Raw genomic sequence first — 23,433 nt, forward strand, 5'->3', positions numbered from 1 at the left:
TGCAATTTAGCAACTGGGTTTGGTGCTGTGTACTGTATAACAAACTTTGCTTTAGGGGTGCAGTGGTTATGAATTTCCAAAATCAGAACTGATATTTGCATTCAATTCCAAATTAAACAATACAGACAAAAGAGAAAACCAAAACCACATTTTTTCTGTTTTCTGGAGCTCACATACTTTGCTGCATATTAACATTTCTTAAGTTTTGATTTATGTAACCATATCAAAACAAGGCTTATCTGATTGATTCTGACACCATTCAGTAGAGAACTGCAGCTTCAAATTTAGTCTGTTCAGATTCTAGGGCTGTTTTTATATGCAAACTCATCCTGCATACCCTAACTTAAACTTTAACTTTTGTTAAAAAAAAAAAAAAAAAAACACTTAAGTGAAAAAGTTAAGTTGGAAGCTTGTGTTAAAAAATTAAAGTTGTCTTGTGTCTGTTAAATTGCTCTGTCCAGACCTAATAGAAAGAAATTAAGTAACATTGCTAAACTGACTGAAACAGTCAAATACTAAAGTATTGAAAGAAAATACAAGGTTTGAGGTTCCAAATCATTTTGAAACTGGAATAAACAGTAAACCAGGCAAAGCTGCAAAATGAAAGTGATGCTGCAGACAAATATCTGGAAGCTGTTTTAAATTAAATGCTTCTGCAAGCAGGTCAGTTTATTTTTATTAAGGTAGCTTAATGTACTGTGCATGTATTGAAATTAGTTTAGTTTGTCTGATTATGTTGTTGCTGCATTCTAGTGGCATATAGACTGATTTCAAGTGTAGGGGCCTTATCCAGAGTCATGTGTATAAATATTGCGTAACCTTGCAGTTCTACTCTGATATGATTTGCATGTGATTTGCCATGAGCAACCAACTGTGGTGACAAGGGGGAGGGGTAATAGGAAAATATAGTTTAACTATGAATGTTTTATGCTTTCTACATTGTCTAATTATGTAATATATTGGTATGAGTGATGCAATAACCCTATATTTGTCATAGTTTTAAAAAATGTGTAATAATGGTATGTCCCATTCCCTTGGCTACACAAATGCAGTTCAGTTGTTTGGTTTTAAACTTTCATTTTGGTTTTACTTAAAATAGACCAAACCCATCGTAAGTGACTTGTGACTTGCAACTTGCAAACCAAACATTTTCAGTACTGATTTTACAAAGTTGATTGAATGAAAGCACTGTCCCAACAGTATAATGTGTGAGTTGTTTTGGATATACCATGTAGCTTTTCACCATTACATGATAAATATCAAACAAAACAGTATATTTTGTCTTTCACCTTGGATGTTTCTTTGCTTTCAGGAATAAAAAAATACGTTGTTGGTTTGATTATCAAGACTTCATCTGATGCAACAAATGTAGAGGTAAAAAGCTTAACCTTTTGTACAAAATATACAATCTCTTAAATCTTCATGATTTAAGGAATAATTTATTTTTCTAAAATTAATGCCAACGTGACTGAAATATTGCTACTAGTTCCAGGCACAGGGATTGTTTGAAAATGGCTCTGAGCAGCAAGGCATGAAGAAGTGGTCATTTGGGCTGATTGATCACTTCCTGGTTACCAGACTTTTCCCATTCCTTTTGAATGTATATTGGACATTATTCTGCTTTAATTAAATATACATTTATTTCCCAGTTATTTACATATCTGAATTATTCACTTACAGCAACCAATGTGTGTTAGTAAAATGCATTCCCTGCAGTAGCATAAATAAAGCCATCAGTATTTCACCATGATCTACATCTGTGACAAACAGTTTTCTAATATATTCAACCATGTTTTGTCACAATGGGCAATAGTCTTGTAGATAACTTTTGTGAAATTATTTTTGGATAACTGCTTACATGGTGACTAAAGCAAAGACTGAACTTCACAAATACAGTATGCAACATATGTAAACAAACTTTCCAAATGTTGAGGTTACTTAGCATATAACTCCTTTTCAGCCTCTGTTGGCTATGATTGATCTCCTAGTGATCTTTGGGTAGCTGCATTGGTCATGTTCAATTTTCTTAGATATGTAACTACAGCATTCTGTCCTTAAACTGCACCACTGTACCGTCGAGCCTTTTGTGAACCTGCCAGTCTTGTCTCAGTTTACTTAGGCTGCATTCAAACTGGGTCTGTTTTAAAGACCGACTAAGTCTGGTTCGTTTTGTTTGAATCTGCAGTGCTTCCCCTTTAAGGCGGCCCTTTTATACTGCGGAACAGGTTATAAGGCGGTACGGTCATGACTCCCATTTGCTCCATAACACTAGTATTCTTAAGGCGGAACACAAACAGCACAGTCTCTTGACTGTGGCACCCGACTACAGTGGTATAAAGGGGGAGCACTGTCTGTCAATTTGCTTGCTGTTCACACTTCTCTGGAAGCAAAGGGACAGAGTTTGTTTGGATGCAAGCTGAATTTTTTTGGGGGGCGGGTCCTTTTCCAACATTTTTCAGTACCAAGTTTGTTTGTGTTCAACCCACTTTGCAAGTGCGCTCAGTTTGTTTTATATGGTCTGTGATCTGGAAGTATACAATATCCTGCAAGACAAATTGGTATTTTGAAAGACGACGGCTATTGATGTATTGCTCTGGTTAATTGGATGTGCTAGATTCTTACATATTGCTGTGGAAGAAAGCATTGGGCTAGCACTTCACTAATTTAATTAATACATTTGTTGATTGCCTACAGTAGGAGGATAGTGCGGAATTTAGTTTTGCAACACTGCACTATTCTACAGGAGTCATTACATAGTCATTTGAGAAAACACTGAATATATCCGCCCAGATCGGCTTGAATTTTGGTGTCTGACCCAATTTCTATCAGCTTCAGTTTCTTACACTGTCCGTGTAGTTTAGGGTTACCAAATTTCCAGAGTGAATTTTTTTTTTTTTCCTTCAACTCCTTGATGTCTTAGCAACTTTGAAGCTGTTATTTTTTAACAGTTTATAATAACACAAGTCATTTTATAAATTAAACATCAGGTATATTTATTGCAGATCATAACTGTTTTTTTTCTATTTTCATCTAATCAAAACTTGTTAAATGTAGAAGACAGATTTAAAAAGTCAGCTATTACTGTTTGAACACGTGATATACGCTATCACATGATTATTGCATGATTACCGCAGCTCCTTGAATAAGCGCTGCACTCGGACGTCAGATTTCTAATCAATGCTACCTTGCACAAACTCCGCAAATAATGAAACGTGTAAAAAAAAAAAAAAAAATCCCTTTCTGATCTTCCTGCTCAACAGTTTTCATTTTAAAAGCTAAGTTGCAGGATGACTTCGCCATCCTGATCAAGCTGTATCCGCAGAAGTAAATTTCAATATGCACCTCCCTCAAATACCTTAAACGCAATAAAAAATGGTGCCTTTCGAATACTGTAGTACTTCTAATTACTGCCGCCCTTGAATAAGGTCCGCAGCTGTTTTTAACAGTTAAATAGTAAATGCTGCCTGTGTTAATTTTAAGGTAATATGGTACTTAAATGTATTTTAGATGGTTTTTGTCCTTTTGAAATAAATACAAATAAAATGTTTTTGTAAGGAGCTTTGGAAATGTGGGTCTTGAGGGAGTGATATCTGCAACACCAATCAAAGCCACATTCTACAAAGTGAACAGCCTGGCAATCAAGCTGTGTAACAGACAAGTCTGGCAGGTCAGCAGAAGGTTTGACTGTCTCTATACGAAGAACAATTGAGAATTTGAAACAAACAAAAATTGCATTGGTGCCTAAAGAAAAATGCATTGGTTCCAAAAAGTAAGCATGTTTTATAGTGATATTGATGTGAAAAGCCAAATATAAACATGGTTGTATTGGCTTTTTTTGTTTTTATTCTTTTAGAAAGAGAAGGTTTACATTGGGAAACTGAACATGATTCTGGTTCAGGTATGTGTCATGATTTCTATTTGGTGAAATTCATATTTAAACTCCTGTCACTCAAATGAACAGTAACACTAAAAAACACTTTGCAGTATTTACACCAACCTTTTGTTTGCAGATACTGAAACAGGAGTGGCCCAAACACTGGCCAACGTTTATAAGTGACATTGTGGGAGCCAGTAGGACCAGTGAAAGCCTCTGCCAGAACAACATGATCATTCTGAAGCTGCTGAGTGAGGAGGTCTTTGATTTCTCCAGTGGACAGATGACCCAGGTGAAAGCAAAGCATTTAAAAGACAGGTATGAGGAGTCTAAATTTGGTTTGGTGCTTATTACACAAAAATCATAATGCTGAATGTATGTAATGTTTCTCTCTTGTTCTCTTTCTCTTCCCCCACCAATCTAGCATGTGCAATGAGTTTTCACAGATATTCCAGCTCTGTCAGTTTGTCATGGTAGGTTAAAAGTGATTTAAGCTAAATTTTGTGTTTTTTTTTTTTTTTTTTTTTTTTTTTTTAATCAAAAGATAGTTTCCATTATTTTATTAACCTTAATTCTTTTGATAGGAAAACTCTCAGAATGCTCCTCTTGTCCATGCAACCCTGGAGACATTACTCAGATTCCTAAACTGGATTCCGCTTGGATATATTTTTGAGACAAAACTAATCAGCACACTTGTATACAAGGTATTTGAGCAATATTTAACTGCATAATATTTAATTGCATTTATTTATTTTATACAGAAAACTAAGCTATATCTTGATGAACCAAAAATTAAAACTGAATATGGGGATGTCTATTAGTAACTATCATAAAACAATAAAGTGATGGACTACAATAATGTCTAACTTAATTTTAATACAACTATTCATGTACAGAATATAAAGAAACAAGGTGTGATTTTTGAGTGAGCTTGACCACAGTGGAATGTTGTAGACAGATATTATAAAAGCTTCCGGGAGACATTTAAAGAAAGGAGAATGTTAACGTGTACAAAAATTTGTTTCAGTTTTTAAACGTCCCAATGTTTCGAAATGTGACGCTTAAGTGCCTGACGGAGATTGCTGGTGTGAGTGTCAGTCAATATGAGGAGCAGTTTGTTACTCTCTTCACACTGACAATGATGCAGTTGAAACAGGTAACCATTTTTAACAGAGTTTTAACTATAACCTGCTTCAGGGATGGTTAATTGTTTTAATTTAAATATCAAAAGCAAGTTGTTAACCATTTCTGTGTAATTCTTTTGAAACATCTATGTATCTGTCCTCCTATAAGAAATGATTTTTTTTTTTTGTTTGTTTTTGGTCTTTTTTAATCAGATGGTCTAGAGTTTGGTAAAGCAACTGTTCTGTTTTTAAATGTTTTTTTTTTTTTTTTTTTTCCCTTTGTGTAGATGCTTCCTTTAAACACCAATATCAGATTGGCTTATTCAAATGGAAAAGACGATGAGCAGAATTTTATTCAGAACCTTAGCTTGTTTCTCTGTACGTTTTTAAAAGAACATGGGCAACTCGTAGAAAAGAGGCTCAACCTAAGGGAAACTCTGATGGAGGTAAGATAGAGTTTAAAAAAAACTGTTACATTTTTGTACTGCATTTGTAAAATCCTGTGTGATATTCCTGTAGGGGGAAGCATATTTGGTAACCAACTTAAGCATACAGTTTTAAAAACTACAAGTATATCTTGGGAATGCATTCTAGTTTTGATAGCATATATGAGCTATTGTACAAGCTGTGGTTGTAGGTTGTTGTGACCTGACTTATTACTGACACTGATTGGCTATGGTTGTGTTTTTATTAGATTTTCTGGGGGGTGTTTCTTATTAGATTTAATGCAGGTGTTGTGTTTTTTTTGTTTTCTATGAACCTATGCATGGGCATATATCTGTTTGTATTCTACATGCTTTGGCAGTTGGTCATTGTGGTTATCATTGGCAGAGGATATGTAAAAATCAATATCTTGTCGTTTTATTTTAGGCTCTTCATTACATGTTGTTGGTGTCAGAAGTTGAAGAAACAGAGATTTTTAAGATTTGTCTTGAGTATTGGAACCATCTGGCAGCTGAACTCTATCGGGAAAGTCCATTTTCAACATCGACATCTCCATTATTGTCTGGAAGTCAACACTTTGATGTCCCTCCTCGAAGGCAGCTGTATTTGCCAGTGTTGTCAAAAGTGAGTAATGTACTAATGGTGGTTGATCTTTACTAATGCTTTTACTGTCAGGGCTGCCATTTCTGATACACATGACTGATTACATAGCAGAGCTTCATTTTCTTTATACTGCTCATAAGCCCAATAAATCCAAACTTTTATATCTGTATTCTTGAATGTTAGTGCTCACTTAAGTGTGCCAAATTTTAATGGTGGTTCATATAAATATAATTTTAAAATACCAATGTGAGGAGTAAGTGTCATAAAATGAAAATTAGGCTTTTGTACGTTAGTCAGAGCTAAAATCAAGTACGTTTTATCAAGGGTCGTCTACTTATGGTCAGTCGAATGGCTAAACCAGAAGAAGTGCTGGTTGTGGAAAATGACCAAGGAGAAGTTGTAAGAGAATTTATGAAGGACACAGATTCCATCAACTTGTATAAAAACATGAGGGAAACCCTTGGTAAGTTTAAGTAACCTTCAGTATATTCTATCTTCAGTGTTTGTGTGGCTCTTGAATACATTTAAATACATGCTGTTTTCCTCCCCAGTGTACCTTACACATTTAGACTATGCAGACACAGAACGTATTATGACAGAGAAACTTCACAATCAAGTAAATGGTACAGAGTGGTCTTGGAAAAACCTGAACACACTTTGCTGGGCTATTGGTTCAATCAGTGGAGCGATGCATGAAGAAGATGAAAAGAGGTTCTTGGTAACAGTTATTAAGGTATGTCAAAAATGGCCATCAAATGAGAATGAAGCTGGAAGTGCCCTTTCCATTCAGAATTTGTCTGCTGATCACATCCTTGGTCAAAATCATATTTATATTTTGTATTTATTGAATCTATTATAGAAGCCTTGATATGTTTCTTCTACATCTGTATTTCCAGAGTGTTGCGAAGTCCAGGCTGCATTAGTTGCATGCGGATTTTCATTGTGTAATTCTTAAACAACATAATTTGTATTTGTAACCATAGGCAGGTAGTACAAGGGCATATCTGAGTTTCAGAAGCTTTGGAAAATGTGTTGTCCTTAAACATTGTTCTGGATATCTTCATCTTCCAAAGGCAAATTAGTACCACAGATGATATTCAGCCTCTGGGAGGAAAATAGCTAGGCTGCTCAAACACAGGACAATGCTACCAAAACAACCAATTAAAAGTTTCAATATGCTGGTTAATGGTGCAGGTTTTGCTTAAGTAAATTAGTTGAAAGTTTTGGTTAAAAATTAGTGCTGGTGAATAGAACAGGTGTTTTGTAACAGAATTATAAAGATAAAGTGTAATTGAGAATTTGCTTAATGTTGAATTACAATACAGACCAGATAATCAGCTACTAGATTATATTCATCTATAATGTTGCTGCATTGTTGAATGGCAGAGGGTACTTCTAAAGACCTTGGTAAAAGGGCAACTGGAAGATATATACGCAATATTTCACACTCTCAGAATGGAGAAAAAAAAGACTGACTGCATTTTGCAACATTTGCTCATCGGTGCTTTCGTTTCACGGCAGTACTTCAAGTTTATCGTATCATTGCAAGAATTTTTAAAGATATCAGAATTAACAGCTGTTATACTTTCTTTAGCTAACTAAAATAAAATAACACAATTAAATTTCTCTTCTGCTAACCGAAGTAAAATAGTACTCCGTAAGTTAGCATTGTTAATCTGAAACTTGAAAGCTTACAGTGTGTGTGTGTGTGTGTGTGTGTATGTGTGTGTGTGTGTGTGTGTGTGTGTGTGTGTGTGTGTGTGTGTGTGTGTGTGTGTGTGTGTGTGTGTGTGTGTGTGTGTGTGTGTGTGTGTGTGTATATGTGTGTGTGTGTGTGTGTGTGTGTGTGTGTGTGTGTGTGTGTGTGTGTGTTGTGTGTGTGTGTGTGGTGTGTGTGTGTGTGTGTGTGTGTGTGTGTGTGTGTGTGTGTGTGTGTGTGTGTGTGTGTGTGTGTGTGTGTGTGTGTGTGTGTGTGTGTGTGTATATGTGTATATATATATATATATATATATATATATATATATATATATATATATATATATATATATATATATATATATATATATATCAATAATCTCCGATGGCTGCATTCGTTTGATTTTCCACTCCCTCAACTGCTGGAACACACCTATATCATAATTGAATGAACCACCTCCATGTTTGACAGTAGGTACAAGGTTTTCTTCAGTGAAGGCTTTCCTTTTTTTTTTTTTCTTGTTTGCAGCGAGGTCTACGTGCATACTAGGACCGTGAGGAGTATGGAGTATTTCTGTGTGGTCTGTGTCCTTTCCGCTTCCTTTTTTTTTTTTTTTCTTGTTTGCACTCTTCTGTGTTCTGTGTCCTTTTGTGCAGTTCTTTCATGCACTACTATTATGCCTGATGGTTCTAAATCCTCAAGTCACTGCCGCTTTCATTTCTTGATATTGCTCTGATTGTGGATTTTTGTATTCTGTATTTATTTTGATACTGTAGCCATTTCCTTTGTACTTTACGATGAGTGCTTTCCTCAAACATGAATCCAACACCAGCTGCTGTGTTGCCAAAACATTCAACAGATTTTGGAAATTCTCTTCCTGGCTATTGACGTTGTAATGCAGCTTATTTACTGTGTAATGGTTTTCAATCAATTAATATATATGTATTTGTAATTAGTTCTATAACTTGTACAGACTTAATGTAAAGGTGCCAATACTTATATCATGAACAAATATTTGGAATTGCAGTGTGGCATTGCAGTGTGGCATTTAAGTGGTTAAAATTATAATTTATATCATATATATTCTATATATTATATATATATATATATATATATATATATATATATATATATATATATATATATGGTTATTTGTTAAACTGCCAGAAATTTAATATTGTGGTCTTTGCATAATTAATTTGGTAGCTAATATTCAGTAAATGCTTGTATTTAACATGTGTTCTTGAATTGTCTTGTCTAACTGTATATGTCTCATTTCGATCAGTGGTCAAATACTTTACAGTGGTTTTTAATGCTGCCATTTCATAAAGTCTCATTTGTCTCTTTTCAGGATCTTCTTGGACTATGTGAACAAAAGAGGGGAAAGGACAACAAAGCTATTATTGCATCAAACATAATGTACATTGTGGGGCAGTATCCCAGATTTCTCAGAGCCCACTGGAAATTCTTGAAAACTGTGGTCAACAAGCTGTTTGAATTCATGCATGGTACATTTTGTTTTTTGTATTCAACTTATTTTGTATTAAATGTAATCTAATTGACAAAACTTACTAAATACATGTTCGCTTAAGTTATGGTGTGTATCCTAGTCTGGGGATGTATGGAGGATCTGACATTATCTGACATTCTGTATCAGAACTGTAATTTATCTGAAGAACCCCTTGATTCTAATGAGTTTCATAATATAGAGCAGGGAAGGAAATGAGACTCACACTGCATAGCAGTTTGATCTGTTCCTGGTTTTACTATGAGTTTAAGGCACACCTGTGCTTGTTATCTATACACACTTGCTAATCAAGGATGTTGTAAAACCTGGAATGGGCAAAACTGCTATGCAATGGAAGTCTTACCTCCATCCCTGTGGAGGTATAAGGAGAAGTGGTTATTCAATTAGAATACATTGTGCTAAAGAATTTCCTTTTTAAAGTTTCAAAGGGGGGAGGGGATTAACTTTGCTCCAGACATTCTTTAGCACAGTATGGGTATTTCAAAAAACACATTCTTCCAGTATAAATTATTCATACTGATGCAGTACAAATATAAATACAATAAAAATAACTGAATAACTTAAAATAAAATGACTATTCTGGCTTGCAGCTGTATTATTGGGTTATACCTGTTTTTTAATTTTTTTTTTTCCCCTTCAGAAACTCATGATGGCGTACAAGATATGGCATGTGACACATTTATTAAAATAGCACAGAAATGCCGTAGGCACTTTGTTCAGGTGCAAGTAGGAGAAGTAATGCCATTTATAGATGAAATTCTGAACAACATTAACACAATAATCTGCGACCTTCAGCCACAACAGGTAAGGAGCATTTAATGTTGTGCTGGGTCTTAATGTTCGTATTTTATTTGAAAGCACTGGAATGTGTTCAAGTGGTTGTAGTGCTGTGCTGGTTTGTTTCCATGTGTGTGTTAATATATTTCTCTCAAAGGTTCATACGTTCTATGAAGCTGTCGGCTACATGATTGGGGCACAGACAGACCAAACAGTGCAAGAGCACTTAATAGAAAAATACATGCTTTTGCCTAACCAAGTGTGGGATAGCATCATTCAGCAGGCAACCAAAGTAAGTAGTAAACGTGGATCCCCCCCCCCCCCCCCCCCAAATCTTGGGAACACTCTATAGTTTTGTTAAGTTGAGTTTTTCGTTATACAGATGGCTTTTTATTTGTATTTAAATGTGGTAAGGTAGTTATGTTGCTAACAGTGTTTTTTGTTTGTCTTTTTAATAGAATGTAGACATTCTGAAGGATCCAGAAACAGTGAAGCAACTTGGCAGCATACTGAAAACGAATGTAAGAGCATGTAAAGCTGTTGGTCATCCTTTCGTAATTCAGCTTGGCAGAATCTACCTGGATATGCTGAATGTGTACAAGTGCCTCAGTGAAAATATTTCTGCAGCAATTCAAACAAATGGTAAATTGATTTATTTTGTTGTTTTTCTTTGGTTCCTTTCTGGCATACAAGTTTAATTTGTTATTTTTACAGACTGAAATGAATGCTATACTGCATAACCTTCAAGTTTTTTTGTTGTAGGTGAAGGCATCTGGTGGCTTTTTAATTGAATGTAATGGCTGAAAGTGTTAACCACTTCTTGAAGCTGTAGAGAAACAATTTTTTTTTTCCCCACCCCAATAGGAGAAATGGTGACCAAACAACCTTTGATAAGAAGTATGCGAACAGTAAAAAGGGAAACCCTGAAACTGATTTCAGGTTGGGTGAGCCGGTCCAATGATTCTCAGATGGCAAGTATTCTAATAGATAGCATATTTCTTAAAAATTGAAATAAGTGTCACTGGGATATTGGCCAAATCTTGGGAATAATATCTTGGGTAGTGGGCCTCTTTTTGCATGATGGTGTATTTAGATTTATTTATTTTATTTCATATTTGCAGGTAGCAGAGAACTTTGTGCCCCCTCTCTTGGATGCAGTTCTTATTGATTATCAGAGGAATGTCCCTGCAGCCAGGGAGCCTGAAGTACTGAGTACCATGGCTACCATTGTGAATAAATTGGGTGGTCACATCACAGCTGAAATTCCACAGATATTTGATGCTGTCTTCGAGTGTACTTTAAATATGATTAACAAAGTAAGTACGTTGTGGGGAATCTTTTTGTTTTAATAGTGTTTTGTTATACTGGCAGACTTGTTAACCCTTTTGTCCCCAAGTTGAAGGTCTAAAAGCAATCCATTGTTCCGATTAACATAGGCAGTGTTGGGTAGTGGGCTCTCAGGTCAGAATGGAAGTCAGTTTACCAACAAGACATCAATACTTGACAAAATGTGATGAAACAGTCTGTTTGAATGCACTTTTATTCTTCAAACAATAACAAACAAAAGCCTAGCTCCTCTTGTATCCCCTACTTGAATAACAAAAATAAATTGTTCAACTAAAATGGAGAAGACAAAGCCTTTTACTCCACTAACAAAAGTATAATTATGGAAATCTTAAACAGAGTCCAATCAAGAGACAAATCAAAACAGACAATTTAGCTTTTCTTTCTTTTTTCCAAATGCACAGTTTACTTTCCGCTGTCCCAACTCTTGTGTACTACTTTGAGCTTTCATAGAGTCCAGCCCCTGCAGGTGTTTCTCATTGTTTGGAAACTGTTGCCACCTTGGCTCAAACGCAGTAGTTAGTATTGCGCCAAGATGACTTTCATTTTCAAGATTCCTCCCAGGGTCGGAAAGACACACTTACGTTCAGAAATATTTACTCCTTCACAGGCAGCTCTTTTAACACAATTGACTGACTACATTTGTATTCTATTTGTTTTTTTCAGGACTTTGAGGAATATCCTGAGCATCGAACAAATTTCTTCTTGCTGCTGCAGGCTGTAAATTCCCATTGCTTCCCAGCGTTCCTGGCCATTCCTCCTGCACAGTTCAAGTTGGTGTTGGACTCCATTATCTGGGCTTTCAAACACACAATGAGAAATGTTGCTGACACAGGTAGGCTACACAAGCTTTTTTTGGCTAGTGTGAATTATTCTGTCACAAGGGTATGTTTTTAAACTCATTTTTTTGTTTTGTTTAACAAGAATAATTGTGTAACAGAATGGGAGTAAATATAGTGACACTGTTAATTTAGCCTGAACTATAACACTGTGTAACAATTTTTTTTTTTTTTTTTTTTTTTTTTGTTCCTGGGTAGTAAGTGTTATTTCCTAATTGCTTATGCCTCAAAAGTATAGAAAATGGCTATTATTCCCCACAAACTTTGCTTTTATGACCAGGACAGTGATATTTCAAAATATCACTATTTCCAATGGGAAAACAGGCAAATGTGTGTCACAAATCCTGGTCACAAAAGCAAAGTTTGTGTGGAATAATAGCCATTATCTATACTTTTGAGGCATAAGCAATTAGGAAATAACACTTACTACCCAGGAACAAAAATTGTGTTACATAGTGTAATTAATTTTGAAGCTGATGGCATGGTCTTTTAGGTTTTCATAGGTAACGTTTTCATTTGTCATTGTATTTTTAGGTCTGCAGATCTTGTATACCCTTCTACAAAATGTTGCTCAAGAAGAGGCAGCTGCTCAAAGTTTCTACCAGACGTATTTCTGTGACATTCTGCAACATATCTTCTCTGTAGTAACGGATACCTCTCATACTGCTGGTAAGCTTGTATGGTGTTTTTAAATAAAGGACATTTTTACAGTTGTTTGTAAAGATGATTTGAAGTGTAGTAATTGTGATCTTAAATAACTAAAACACTACTTTTGTCTTGCAGGTTTAACAATGCATGCATCAATTCTTACATACATGTTTAATTTGGTGGAGGAAGGCAAGATAAATGCAGCATTGAATCCAGCAAATCCAGTCAACAACCAGATGTTTATTCAAGAGTATGTGGCCAATCTTCTCAAGTCAGCCTTCCCACACTTACAAGAGTAAGTAATTGTATGCTTGTTCCATTAAGCATCCATGTGAGGGGACTTCGTATGAATTTACAAATCAACAGCTATAACTTCACATTTTCAGTGATATTGAAGCTCCTTTTTTTTATTTTATTTACAGTGCACAAGTAAAAGTATTTGTAACTGGGTTGTTCAGCTTGAATCAAGATATTCCTGCCTTCAAAGAACATCTAAGGGACTTTCTGGTACAAATTAAGGTAATGCATTTATTTCTCCTAATAAAGCCCTTCTGTGAAATAGTGTGTAGCTATGGCCAAAATTGCTTCATAAAGTCGAATGAAACTTGCTGAGTGTTACATTAACAGCTTAGTAGTTTTCAGTGTAGTTCACTAACAACTGACATTAAAAAATGTGACCTTTTTAGAAGTCTAACATTAAATACTGTACTACTATTATGACTTCTGTTAGACTTTTGCGATGTCATTTTTGTAGTTTTTTTGATTACATGATAGATAAAATATCTAAAATATTTATTCACAATGCTAACGTTCTAGGTGATGCAAAACTTTGGGCCATAGCTGTAGTAGGTGTGACTTGCTGCAGCGTATGTATGCTGTTGCCCCCAAGTTTTCCCTTTTTCGCCTAGAAAAAAAAATCAGCAAGCTACGTCTGGTTTTAGAAAGATACACAGCCTGTAATTTCCTGAAATTCAAAGAGAAACAGCGATTTACTGATGTGGCTGACAGAGAACTACTTGCAAAGGCTGTAAATCAGCACTATATAGTTCACTGCTATTGTGATCCAAACTGAGGGGGACTATATAACTGTTTAAGTCAGTAGGCTACCACTACCAGTAAGATAGCATGTGTTTAATTTTTACCCATTTTCTCTTTTTGGTTTGTTTTTTCTACAAAAGGAGTTTGCTGGTGAAGATACATCAGACCTGTTCTTGGAAGAAAGAGAATCATCTCTTCGACAAGCCCAGGAGGAGAAACACAAATTACAAATGTCTGTTCCTGGAATCCTAAATCCACACGAAATTCCAGAAGAAATGTGTGATTGAAATTTAAGCCAAGTTTTGCATAGTTCCTTCTGAGCGGTTGTTGGCTGTCATATGGGGGTGAACTGCACTTGGGTATTTGTTGACCAAAACAATGCCAATATGTAAATTACACCATTGTCACCTAGTGGCCCTTTTTACTTAGTATGCATTTTATAAGGAAGCTTTCATGTGTAATATCTTTCCATTGTTAAGAGTATGTTTGGTCATCTTCATTTAGATCTGCATGAGATTGTAAGAATTAAGGCATTTAAAAAAAAAAATAATAATAATAATTCCCATTGTCAAAGGCAGAAGAAACAGATTTGTGTAAACGCCACTGCAAAATGGCTTCTAGAACTATTCTATAGCTTATTACCATTTTGATGGGATGTTACAGTAATTTAACATTGCCTGTGCTCTGCAGCCTAGGAGAAACATTGCAAGATTGAGGATTACAGTTAAGATTAAAGATGCTGCTTTTGTCAACAATGTATGGTAAGGGTTAACTCAATTGGTTGTGCACAACCTAAACTATCGGAATTTGTTGCTAGACAGACTGCAGCAATATCATGTGCATATCATCCCAATGTATAGCATCTTCAATAACATGGGAACAGAGAACAGTTGGTTATTTTTACAGAATTTTGTGTATGTGTGCTGTCGCTTTCACGACAACAGCTTTTTGTTTTCCTCAATGAGGAGTGTTGCTCATTTGTGAGCTTTCGTTAATTAGAAGTGAAAGTGGTTAAAATATTTATGGGTTAGCATTGGCTGCATCTTTATAACAACTCATGTTAATTTGGATGACTTGTTCTAATTTAAGTTTACCATGCTGTAGTGCTTCAAGAACACTACTTAAGAGCAGAATAAACTTGGTTTACAGTTAATTTTGTATTTTTTTTGCATCTTTCATTTTTTATCTTAATTCTATCAATAATATTCAAGAGGCTTTTATTCAGAGAATTCATATTTGCCAACAATATAATTAGGAGGAGAATGTATAAACCCAAATACTGACGTTTAATGCCTAGATGAAAACAGGAAAAAAAAACTCCCTAAGTGTTACATTTGTTGTGAAACTTTTTGAAACTGATTAAAGTTGAGAGAATTTTATAATCCATGGTCTTGGTGAGAATTTATTTTCATACAGGTGTTAAACATTTGAATCTATATTTTGTGTGTGACTGAATTCCTTAGGTAGCTACTATAAGATTACACTGGATGTAACAAGAGGATGGGGGCTTGATATTGAGCATCCTTGTGAGGGGGTTCTTAGTCAGTCTAAAATCTGATTATACCCTTCACTTTGACCTGAGACCTAAGATGGCTGCCAGTGGGGCCATGTGACTTTCTGGTTTCACAATTGGCTTTCTAATTGGTGCACATCTATTTTATTATTCTCTATGTCAAGTTCAGTTGTGGGTATTCTACAATATTTTTATAAAGCTGCTGCCACACTGTCAAAGCCTCTTTCCTCCCTCCCTCCTATTTGAGTTGGTTCATATTTGCAGGGCTGTGAACACTGCATTTTTATAAATGTTTTGGTGACTGACAATATGGCTGCCATATTAAGGTCACGTGACTTATGTATTGAGTGTTTGGTAAACAGCTGTGGTCTATTATCTGTTAAGTTTCATTACTGGTGTTGTCCATTTAATTAACTTTCACTGACACATTGTTTTAACCCCTGGTGATATCAATTTGAACTACAGTCCAGTAGTATGTTTACTGTTGCCATACAGTTATATTTTATTACAGGTGTTCTCCAGTTAGTTAAGTCACATTGGAACAGATATTTCTCATACGTTTTAATTGGATTCAATGTCTAGTTTTAAAAAAAAAAAAAAGTGGGGGGTGGGGTTAAGTAGAGCAGATCAACATTTTACTAGAGGCAGTTAATCACAAATCTTATTAAAAGGAAATATTGTAAAGTTGAACTAATGAAGTATGTATGTGTGTGTGTGTCCATAAGAAGTATTCACCCCTCTGGATGTTTTCACAGTTTATTGTGTTACAACCTGCAATCTTGATGCATTTAAATTGATTTTTTTCCTTTGATTTACACACCCTACTCAACACTTTAAATGTGTGAAATAAAAGTGGGGTGAAAAAACAAACTAATTAAAAATAAAAACCTGATGTGTCTTCATTAGGTAAGTATTCACCCCCTTTGCTGTGACACTCCTAAATAAACTCAGGTGCAACCAATTGCCTTTAGAATTCACACAATAAGTTAAATTGAGTCCATCTGTGTGCAATAAAAGTGGTTCACATAATTTCAGATTAAATACGCCTGTCTCTGTAGGAAGTCCCACAGTTGGGTAGTGCATTCAAAGCAAAGATACTACCAAGAAGACCAAGGTGAACATAAGAACATAAGAAAGTTTACAAACGAGAGGAGGCCATTCGGCCCATCTTGCTCGTTTGGTTGTTAGTAGCTTATTGATCCCAAAATCTCATCAAGCAGCTTCTTGAAGGATCCCAGGGTGTCAGCTTCAACAACATTACTGGGGAGTTGATTCCAGACCCTCACAATTCTCTGTAAAAAAGTGTCTCCTATTTTCTGTTCTGAATGCCCCTTTTTCTAAACTCCATTTGTGACCCCTGGTCCTTGTTTCTTTTTTCAGGCTGAAAAAGTCCCTTGGGTCGACACTGTCAATACCTTTTAGAATTTTGAATGCTTGAATTAGGTCGCCACATAGTCTTCTTTGTTCAAGACTGAACAGATTCGATTCTTTTAGCCTGTCTGCATATGACATGCCTTTTAAGCCCGGAATAATTCTGGTCGCTCTTCTTTGCACTCTCTAGAGCAGCAATATCTTTTTTATAGCGAGGTGACCAGAACTGAACACAATATTCAAGATGAGGTGAGGTGAGGTGCTTTCAAAACAACTCCGGGATAAAGTTGTGGAAAGTCACAGATCAGGGGAGTGGTATAAGAAGATTTCAAAGGCATTGAATATCTCTTGGAGCCCAGTCAAGTCGATCATTAAGAAGGGGAAGGTATACGACACCACCCAGAATCTGCTTAGAGCAGGCCGTCCTCCTAGACTGAGCAGCCGGGTAAAAGGGCATTGGTCAGAGAAGCCACCAGGAGGCCGATGACAACTGAAAGACCCACAGCGTTCCACGGCTGAGATGGGAGAAACTGTCCATGTGTCAACAATAGCAGAGGTACTCCACAAATTTGGCCTGTGGCAAGAAGGAAGCCATTTCTGAAAAAAGCCCATGTTAATTCCTGCTTGGAATTTGCAAAAAGGCATGTTGGAGACTGAAAAGATGTGACATAAGATTCTGTGGTCCAATGAAACAAAAATTAAACTATTTGGCCTAAATGCAAAGCGATATGTCTGGCGCAAACCCAACACAGCACATAATCCCTACTGTGAAGCATGATGGTGGCAGCATCATGCTATGGGGATGTTTTCATTAGCAGGGACTGGGAACTTGTCAGGATAGAGGGCTAAATACAGGCAAATCCTTGAAAACCTGCTGCAATCTGCAAAAGACATAAGATTGGACCAGAGATTTACCTTTCAGCAGGACAATGACCCCAAACACACAGCCAAAGTTACACTGGAGTAGTTTAAAAACATGAAAGTGAATGCTAGAGTGGCCCATTCAAAGCCCAGACTTGAATCTGATTGAGAATCTGTGGCAAGACTTGAAGACTGCTGTCCACGAACGATCCCCATCCAACTTGACAGAGCTTGAACAATTTTGCCAAGAAGAATGGGCGACTATTGCACGATCCAGATGTGTAAACCTGGTATAGACTTAAAACAACATTGCTGCCTGTCTGAAGTTCGCCAAAGAGCACATAGATGATCCACAAGACTTCTGGAACAATGTTCTCTGGACACACAAGTCAGAAGTAGAACTTTTTGGCCTCAATGAGAAACGTTGTTTGGCAAAAACCAAACACTGCTTTATCACACTCTATTATCAGCGATACAGAATTATTTATTATTTTTTGTCTAATCCCTGTAAGTGTGCTATTGAGCCACAGGGTGTTGTAAGGAGTTCCAGTACACTACAAATCCATACAAATACAAATAGGTATGTCTTCTACATGAAAAAGCATACATTGCACACAAGTGATGGAAGTGAGGTATTGCATGACTATCTTTAGTGAAACCTGCTGAATAATGTTACGTTAAAATATGGAATTACATACCCTTTGTAGTTTTCCATATTCTTGTAAAATGTGACATGAAATACTGTACTAATACTGTAGTAGAGTTTTGTGATATTTTGTAGTTTCTTTGATTACATATTGTAGACAAAATATCTTAATTGTGGAGAGAGTTGTCTCAATCCTTAAATTCACTCTGCACTGGTCCTAAATGGTTAACAAAAACTTGCATGCATTAAAAAATATGTTTAAAACAGTATAGTAGGCCTACTTTATGAGTGAGCATACAGGTGTGCAGTGCCATCTAGTGGGGAACACTAAGATTGACAAAGGGATTGTCTGTTTTTTTGTTTTTTTCTTTGGTCCTTTCTGAAAACCTCTTCATTCAATTCTAACTATAGACTGTAAGTAAATCCTTTATTAGCACACAGGAACAAGAAAAGTTAATTTACTCAGCACACCAAGGCCCTTTTTACAACATTATTTCCCCATGATGTCATTGGAACCAGCTAACGGAGAACTTCAGGACTGCTCCGCATCTCTCAATCACCTTTTGCCGCCTCCTCAAGACCCACTTGTTTTTTGTACTTGCAGATCTCTCGACCTACCCCTCCTACCATGCAGTGGACTTGCCTGACTCAAGCACCGTGTTCCAGACCCTCATCTGATGCACTGTCCTTGCACTACTATTATGTCATTGTAGATACTGTATAACTTCTTGCATCCTAGTTCATATTATATTTGAGTCGTACTACTGCATGCTGTAAACTACTGTATTTAAATATTAAGCTTGCATTGTAAGCCTGCACTGCCCTATAAGTTGCCTTGGATAAAGGCATCTGTTAAATAAACTAATAATAATAATAATAATAATAATTAATAATAACTGGTTTTTCTTTGTAAACCTTGTACATATTCACCCTTTTGGTCTTGAGAAATGTTTACCATCTCATGCATAGTTTTGGCAGCCAGTTCCTGAAGCTGTAACTTTAACACAACCTTTACACCATACAATACAAGGATGGAAATAAGCTTCAGATTGTATAGCAGTTTGATCCATTCCTTGTTTTACTATGAGTTTAAGAAGACATGCCAGAGTTTGTTACCTATACACTGCGGCTAATCAAGCTCATAGTAAAACCTGGAATGGGTGAAACTGCTTTACAATATGAGTCTTATTTCCATCCTACTATTCCATCTCACAGTTTACTGATCAAAAGTTCGGAATCACTTCTGGGGGAATGCAAAATCAAAAGGTATTTAGTCGGGTAACTGTCTCTATGTTCTGGATAACGCCAGGCACCTAGTCCCATTATTAAGAAGAAGAAGAAGAAGAAGAAGAATTACTTACATTTATATAGCGCTTTTCATCCCAAAGGTCATTTTAGTGCCACTAGCTAACTGCACAGCAGGTTCGTTGGAGAAGTAAACATTAGTTTGATAGGGGGGATAAAAATGTTTCCTGTACGATAAATAATACACACAAATGCAATGGAAATATTTTCCGAATGGATTTAATGAACCAGCGCATCATTTTTTTTTACAGTCAGCTGGTGTGTTTACTCCACATTCCTTTAATTGGCTGTGTTATACCCACACACTGTGTTAATCCTACATTAATACAATTATTTTAATGTTTATACAACAACGACCTTTATTTTATATAGCACCTTTCATAAAGAAACATCCCTGATACTAGATTGTGGTTATGTATTCCAGTTTGGTTAGAAATACAATCAAAATATCCAATAGTCAATTCTAGAATAAAGGCATATACCCTACTAGGGTCTCGCATCAGCTGATATCATACAGGAGAGACAAAAGCATAAGAGACTATTAAGTCCACAGCTCTATCCCTTCTGAAAACAATACTTCAAAAAGCACTTTTCCTTGCAACAGATCTCGTTGTGCAATCTGTAAACAGACAAATAAAAACTTGGAAATTGTAGAACACCTCAGAAACATTAAGGTCAAATCCACCTTGTCACCTGTAGCTATACATTTTAATATTGATAGACATTCTATTAATGATGTCACTGTCTGTGGAATTTACAAATGCTATGGAACACACACACACAACAAGAAAGCAGGAAGAACACAAGCTGATTTTTAAACTCGGCACTTCAGAACCTTTTGGGATGAACATTCTCCCACGAAGCCTCACTTGAATTTATTTGAAATTAATTCATAAAAACAAACAACTCACTGGACTCTATGGCGTTATAGCAGAAGAAGGATGTGATGCACCTTTACTGTTACTTTAAAGAGACAAGCGGATAATAAACTTAAGAGACTGACAGCACAGAGAGCTAAGTATAGTTCTCATCAAAACTTTATAGATAATTGTATAGATAATGCAGTAGTTCCAACTGGTTTTAAGCTAAAACTAAGTGTAAACACGAAGACTAATGAAGCGGAAAAATTCAATGTAAATCAGATATTGAAAGAGACTTGGTTTAAGGCAATGCAAGAACCTAAATTGACATCGGCAAGATGAATTAGAGAAATAAATTATGAAATAGATAGTTATAAATGACATAAATTGCATGTTTTCTCCATCAGAAATTAGACAGTTACTTCAGAAAGTAGAAAACCTTGAGAACGAAAAACTAGAACATTTGATCAACAAAAAGTAGATGAAATTACACAAATTAATAGATCAACTGGGATTACAAAATAGAACAGGTATAGAAAAAAATTTAATTTCAAATCAAAACAAAAACAAGAATAAGGAAAACAATGCTGAAACACTTTCGATTAGATTGCTTGAGCAATGTGAGAATGAGAGTTATGAAGGCTACAGCATAGTTCAAATAGAGAACGATGGGAACTGTTTCTTTAGATGTCTAGGTGTGGTTTTATATGATTCACAAAATGACCATCGAATAATTAGACATAATGTAATAGAACTAATGGAAAGCAATATAAAACTATATGACATGTACATCGACTCAGTGACCCATACTGAAAAAATGAAATGAAGTGATGGGAGTGTAGATTCTTGGGCTACAGAGGCAGAATTCTGGCAGCTGCAAACCTAAATAGGCCCTTACACGTATACATAGACTTAAAGAATAAGGATTGCACAATAGAAGGCACAATAGAGACTATTAAAAATAAGAATAATTCAATTAATCTTTTATACAACAATAACCATTTCTCAGTTATTGTATTTAAAGGCAATGAAACCAGAAGAAAATCTGAATAATGTGGCATAATAAAGAAAGATAATCAAAATAAATCTAAAACAGTAAAAATAAACTAGTTTAAAGTAAATAATAAAATGCAAAATAGAGAATTAAAGAGGACTAGGACAGAGAATTCAAAACAGAAAGATAGGAGACCCAGAAATGGAAATGGTACCAAATACACTAAAGATAAGACAGAAGACAAAGTATTTAATTTATCAAGTAAAACTTTAACCACATCCCATAAAGCAGTATAGAGTAAAGGACTTAAGTTCATACCGACTAAAAAATACATCAATAAAGATAAACTAGCCACTGAATTAAAGGAATGGGAGAGACGCATGAGATTAGCAGAATATGAAATTTCAATTCAATGAAAATATCTCAGATTCAGAGGTTAATTATGAGCATGGGGTTAAGGTTAATAGTACAAGCACTTGGACTCTTCTGGATGGAGATAAATGGTTAGATATGTATATTGTAGTAGTTAATCAAGAAATAATAGTAGGACTAAAAACAAAATGTAAATTTAATTTAACCAATATTGAAGAACAAGCTATGACTGAGTTGTTAAATGATGTGATATAAGTATAAGACCAGCAGATAAAGGTTCAGGAATAGTGATAATGTACACAGATGATTATATGAAATGTGTAGAATGTGAATTAAATAATGTGGATACATATGAAGAAGTTAAAAGCAATAAGATCAATACATCAGTAAATGAGGTTAAGGAAATTGCAGAGAGACTATATAACAAAGGCATTATATATAAAGAATTTAAAAAAAAAACTATTTAGGTAACACGTTGAGAAATTACCAAGCTATGTTAAGGATACAACACCATTTTTAAAAAGACTTGAATCTAAAGCCCTAGAATATTCAATACCAACAATAGAAGTGCTGAACTTGATCAATGCAGTTTTAGAACACAGTTATTTTCCATTTGTTGATAATAAATATAAACAATAACAAGTAGTTGTCATGCCGTCAAACACCTATAAATACATCCAATGTTTTGATTCAAACATAGGCTCCCTTGAGAAAGATTTATAAAACATCAAAATGTTGGGCAGCTGGCTCTTTGAGCTAATATATAAAACTTTGTGAACCCTTTAGGATTTTTTAATATTTCAAACCTAAAATGTTATTAGATCTTAATCTAAGTCCTAAAAATAGATAAAGATAACCTGATTAAACAAATGACACAAAAACATGATACTTTTTCAACATTTATTTATCCACAAATGATTAAACATTTAATATCCATGTGTGAAAAAGTATGTGAACCTTTAGATTCAGTAACGTGGCACCCCCTTAGCAGCAATGACTTCAACTAAGCGTTTCCTTTAACTTTTGGTCAGTCTTTCACATCGGTTTTGAGGAGTTTTGGCCCATTCCTCCTTACAGAACTGCTTCAACTCAGTAACATTTGAGGGCTTCCTTGCATGGACAGCTCGCTTCAGGTCCTGGCACAACATTTCGATGGGGTTTAGGTCCAGACTTTGACCAAGCCATTCTAAAACACGGAATTGCTTCTTCTGCAGCCATTCTTTTGTAGATCTGCTTGTATGTTTAGGATCATTATCTTGCTGCATGACCCACTTTCGGGGTTCAGCTTCAGCTCACGGACAGGTGGCCTGACATTCTACTCTAGAATCTTCTGATACAATGCAGAATTCATGGTTGTATCAATGATGGCAAGCTGTCCAGGTCCTGAGGCATCAAAGCAGCCCCAAACCATCACACTCCCACCATCCCAACAGTCGGGATGAGGTTCTTCTGTACGAACGCAGTGTTTGGTTTTCTGTCCAGAAGTCTTGTGGATCATCTATGTGCTCTTTGGCAAACTTCAGATGGGCAGCAATGTTCTATTTAGAGAGTAGTGGTTTCCTCCTGGCTATCCTTCCATGAACACCATTCTTGTTC

At 35.7% G+C, this 23,433-nt stretch overlaps 1 protein-coding gene across 3 annotated transcripts in view; it reads left to right on the plus strand.

Annotated features, from left to right (window-relative positions):
• LOC121316138 (exportin-1) overlaps positions 1-15,294 on the plus strand; it is a 32,030-nt gene extending 16,736 nt beyond the window's left edge. For all 3 annotated transcript variants that reach the window (XM_041250953.1, XM_041250954.1, XM_041250955.1), the window contains 21 exons: positions 1,313-1,374; positions 3,854-3,898; positions 4,011-4,192; positions 4,299-4,347; positions 4,459-4,578; positions 4,902-5,030; positions 5,286-5,444; positions 5,869-6,066; positions 6,370-6,508; positions 6,597-6,778; positions 9,093-9,249; positions 9,910-10,073; positions 10,204-10,338; positions 10,505-10,688; positions 10,911-11,017; positions 11,168-11,362; positions 12,057-12,225; positions 12,764-12,898; positions 13,013-13,172; positions 13,300-13,396; positions 14,056-15,294. In XM_041250953.1, the coding sequence (XP_041106887.1) occupies positions 1,313-1,374; positions 3,854-3,898; positions 4,011-4,192; positions 4,299-4,347; positions 4,459-4,578; positions 4,902-5,030; positions 5,286-5,444; positions 5,869-6,066; positions 6,370-6,508; positions 6,597-6,778; positions 9,093-9,249; positions 9,910-10,073; positions 10,204-10,338; positions 10,505-10,688; positions 10,911-11,017; positions 11,168-11,362; positions 12,057-12,225; positions 12,764-12,898; positions 13,013-13,172; positions 13,300-13,396; positions 14,056-14,202 (2,915 nt within the window). In that variant the 3' untranslated portion in view covers positions 14,203-15,294. The remainder of the gene's footprint in view (positions 1-1,312; positions 1,375-3,853; positions 3,899-4,010; positions 4,193-4,298; positions 4,348-4,458; positions 4,579-4,901; positions 5,031-5,285; positions 5,445-5,868; positions 6,067-6,369; positions 6,509-6,596; positions 6,779-9,092; positions 9,250-9,909; positions 10,074-10,203; positions 10,339-10,504; positions 10,689-10,910; positions 11,018-11,167; positions 11,363-12,056; positions 12,226-12,763; positions 12,899-13,012; positions 13,173-13,299; positions 13,397-14,055) is intronic.
• Positions 15,295-23,433: the final 8,139 nt, after the last annotated feature.

Source organism: Polyodon spathula, chromosome 5 (genome assembly GCF_017654505.1).
Source record: "Polyodon spathula isolate WHYD16114869_AA chromosome 5, ASM1765450v1, whole genome shotgun sequence".
Taxonomy (NCBI): Eukaryota; Metazoa; Chordata; class Actinopteri; order Acipenseriformes; family Polyodontidae; genus Polyodon; species Polyodon spathula.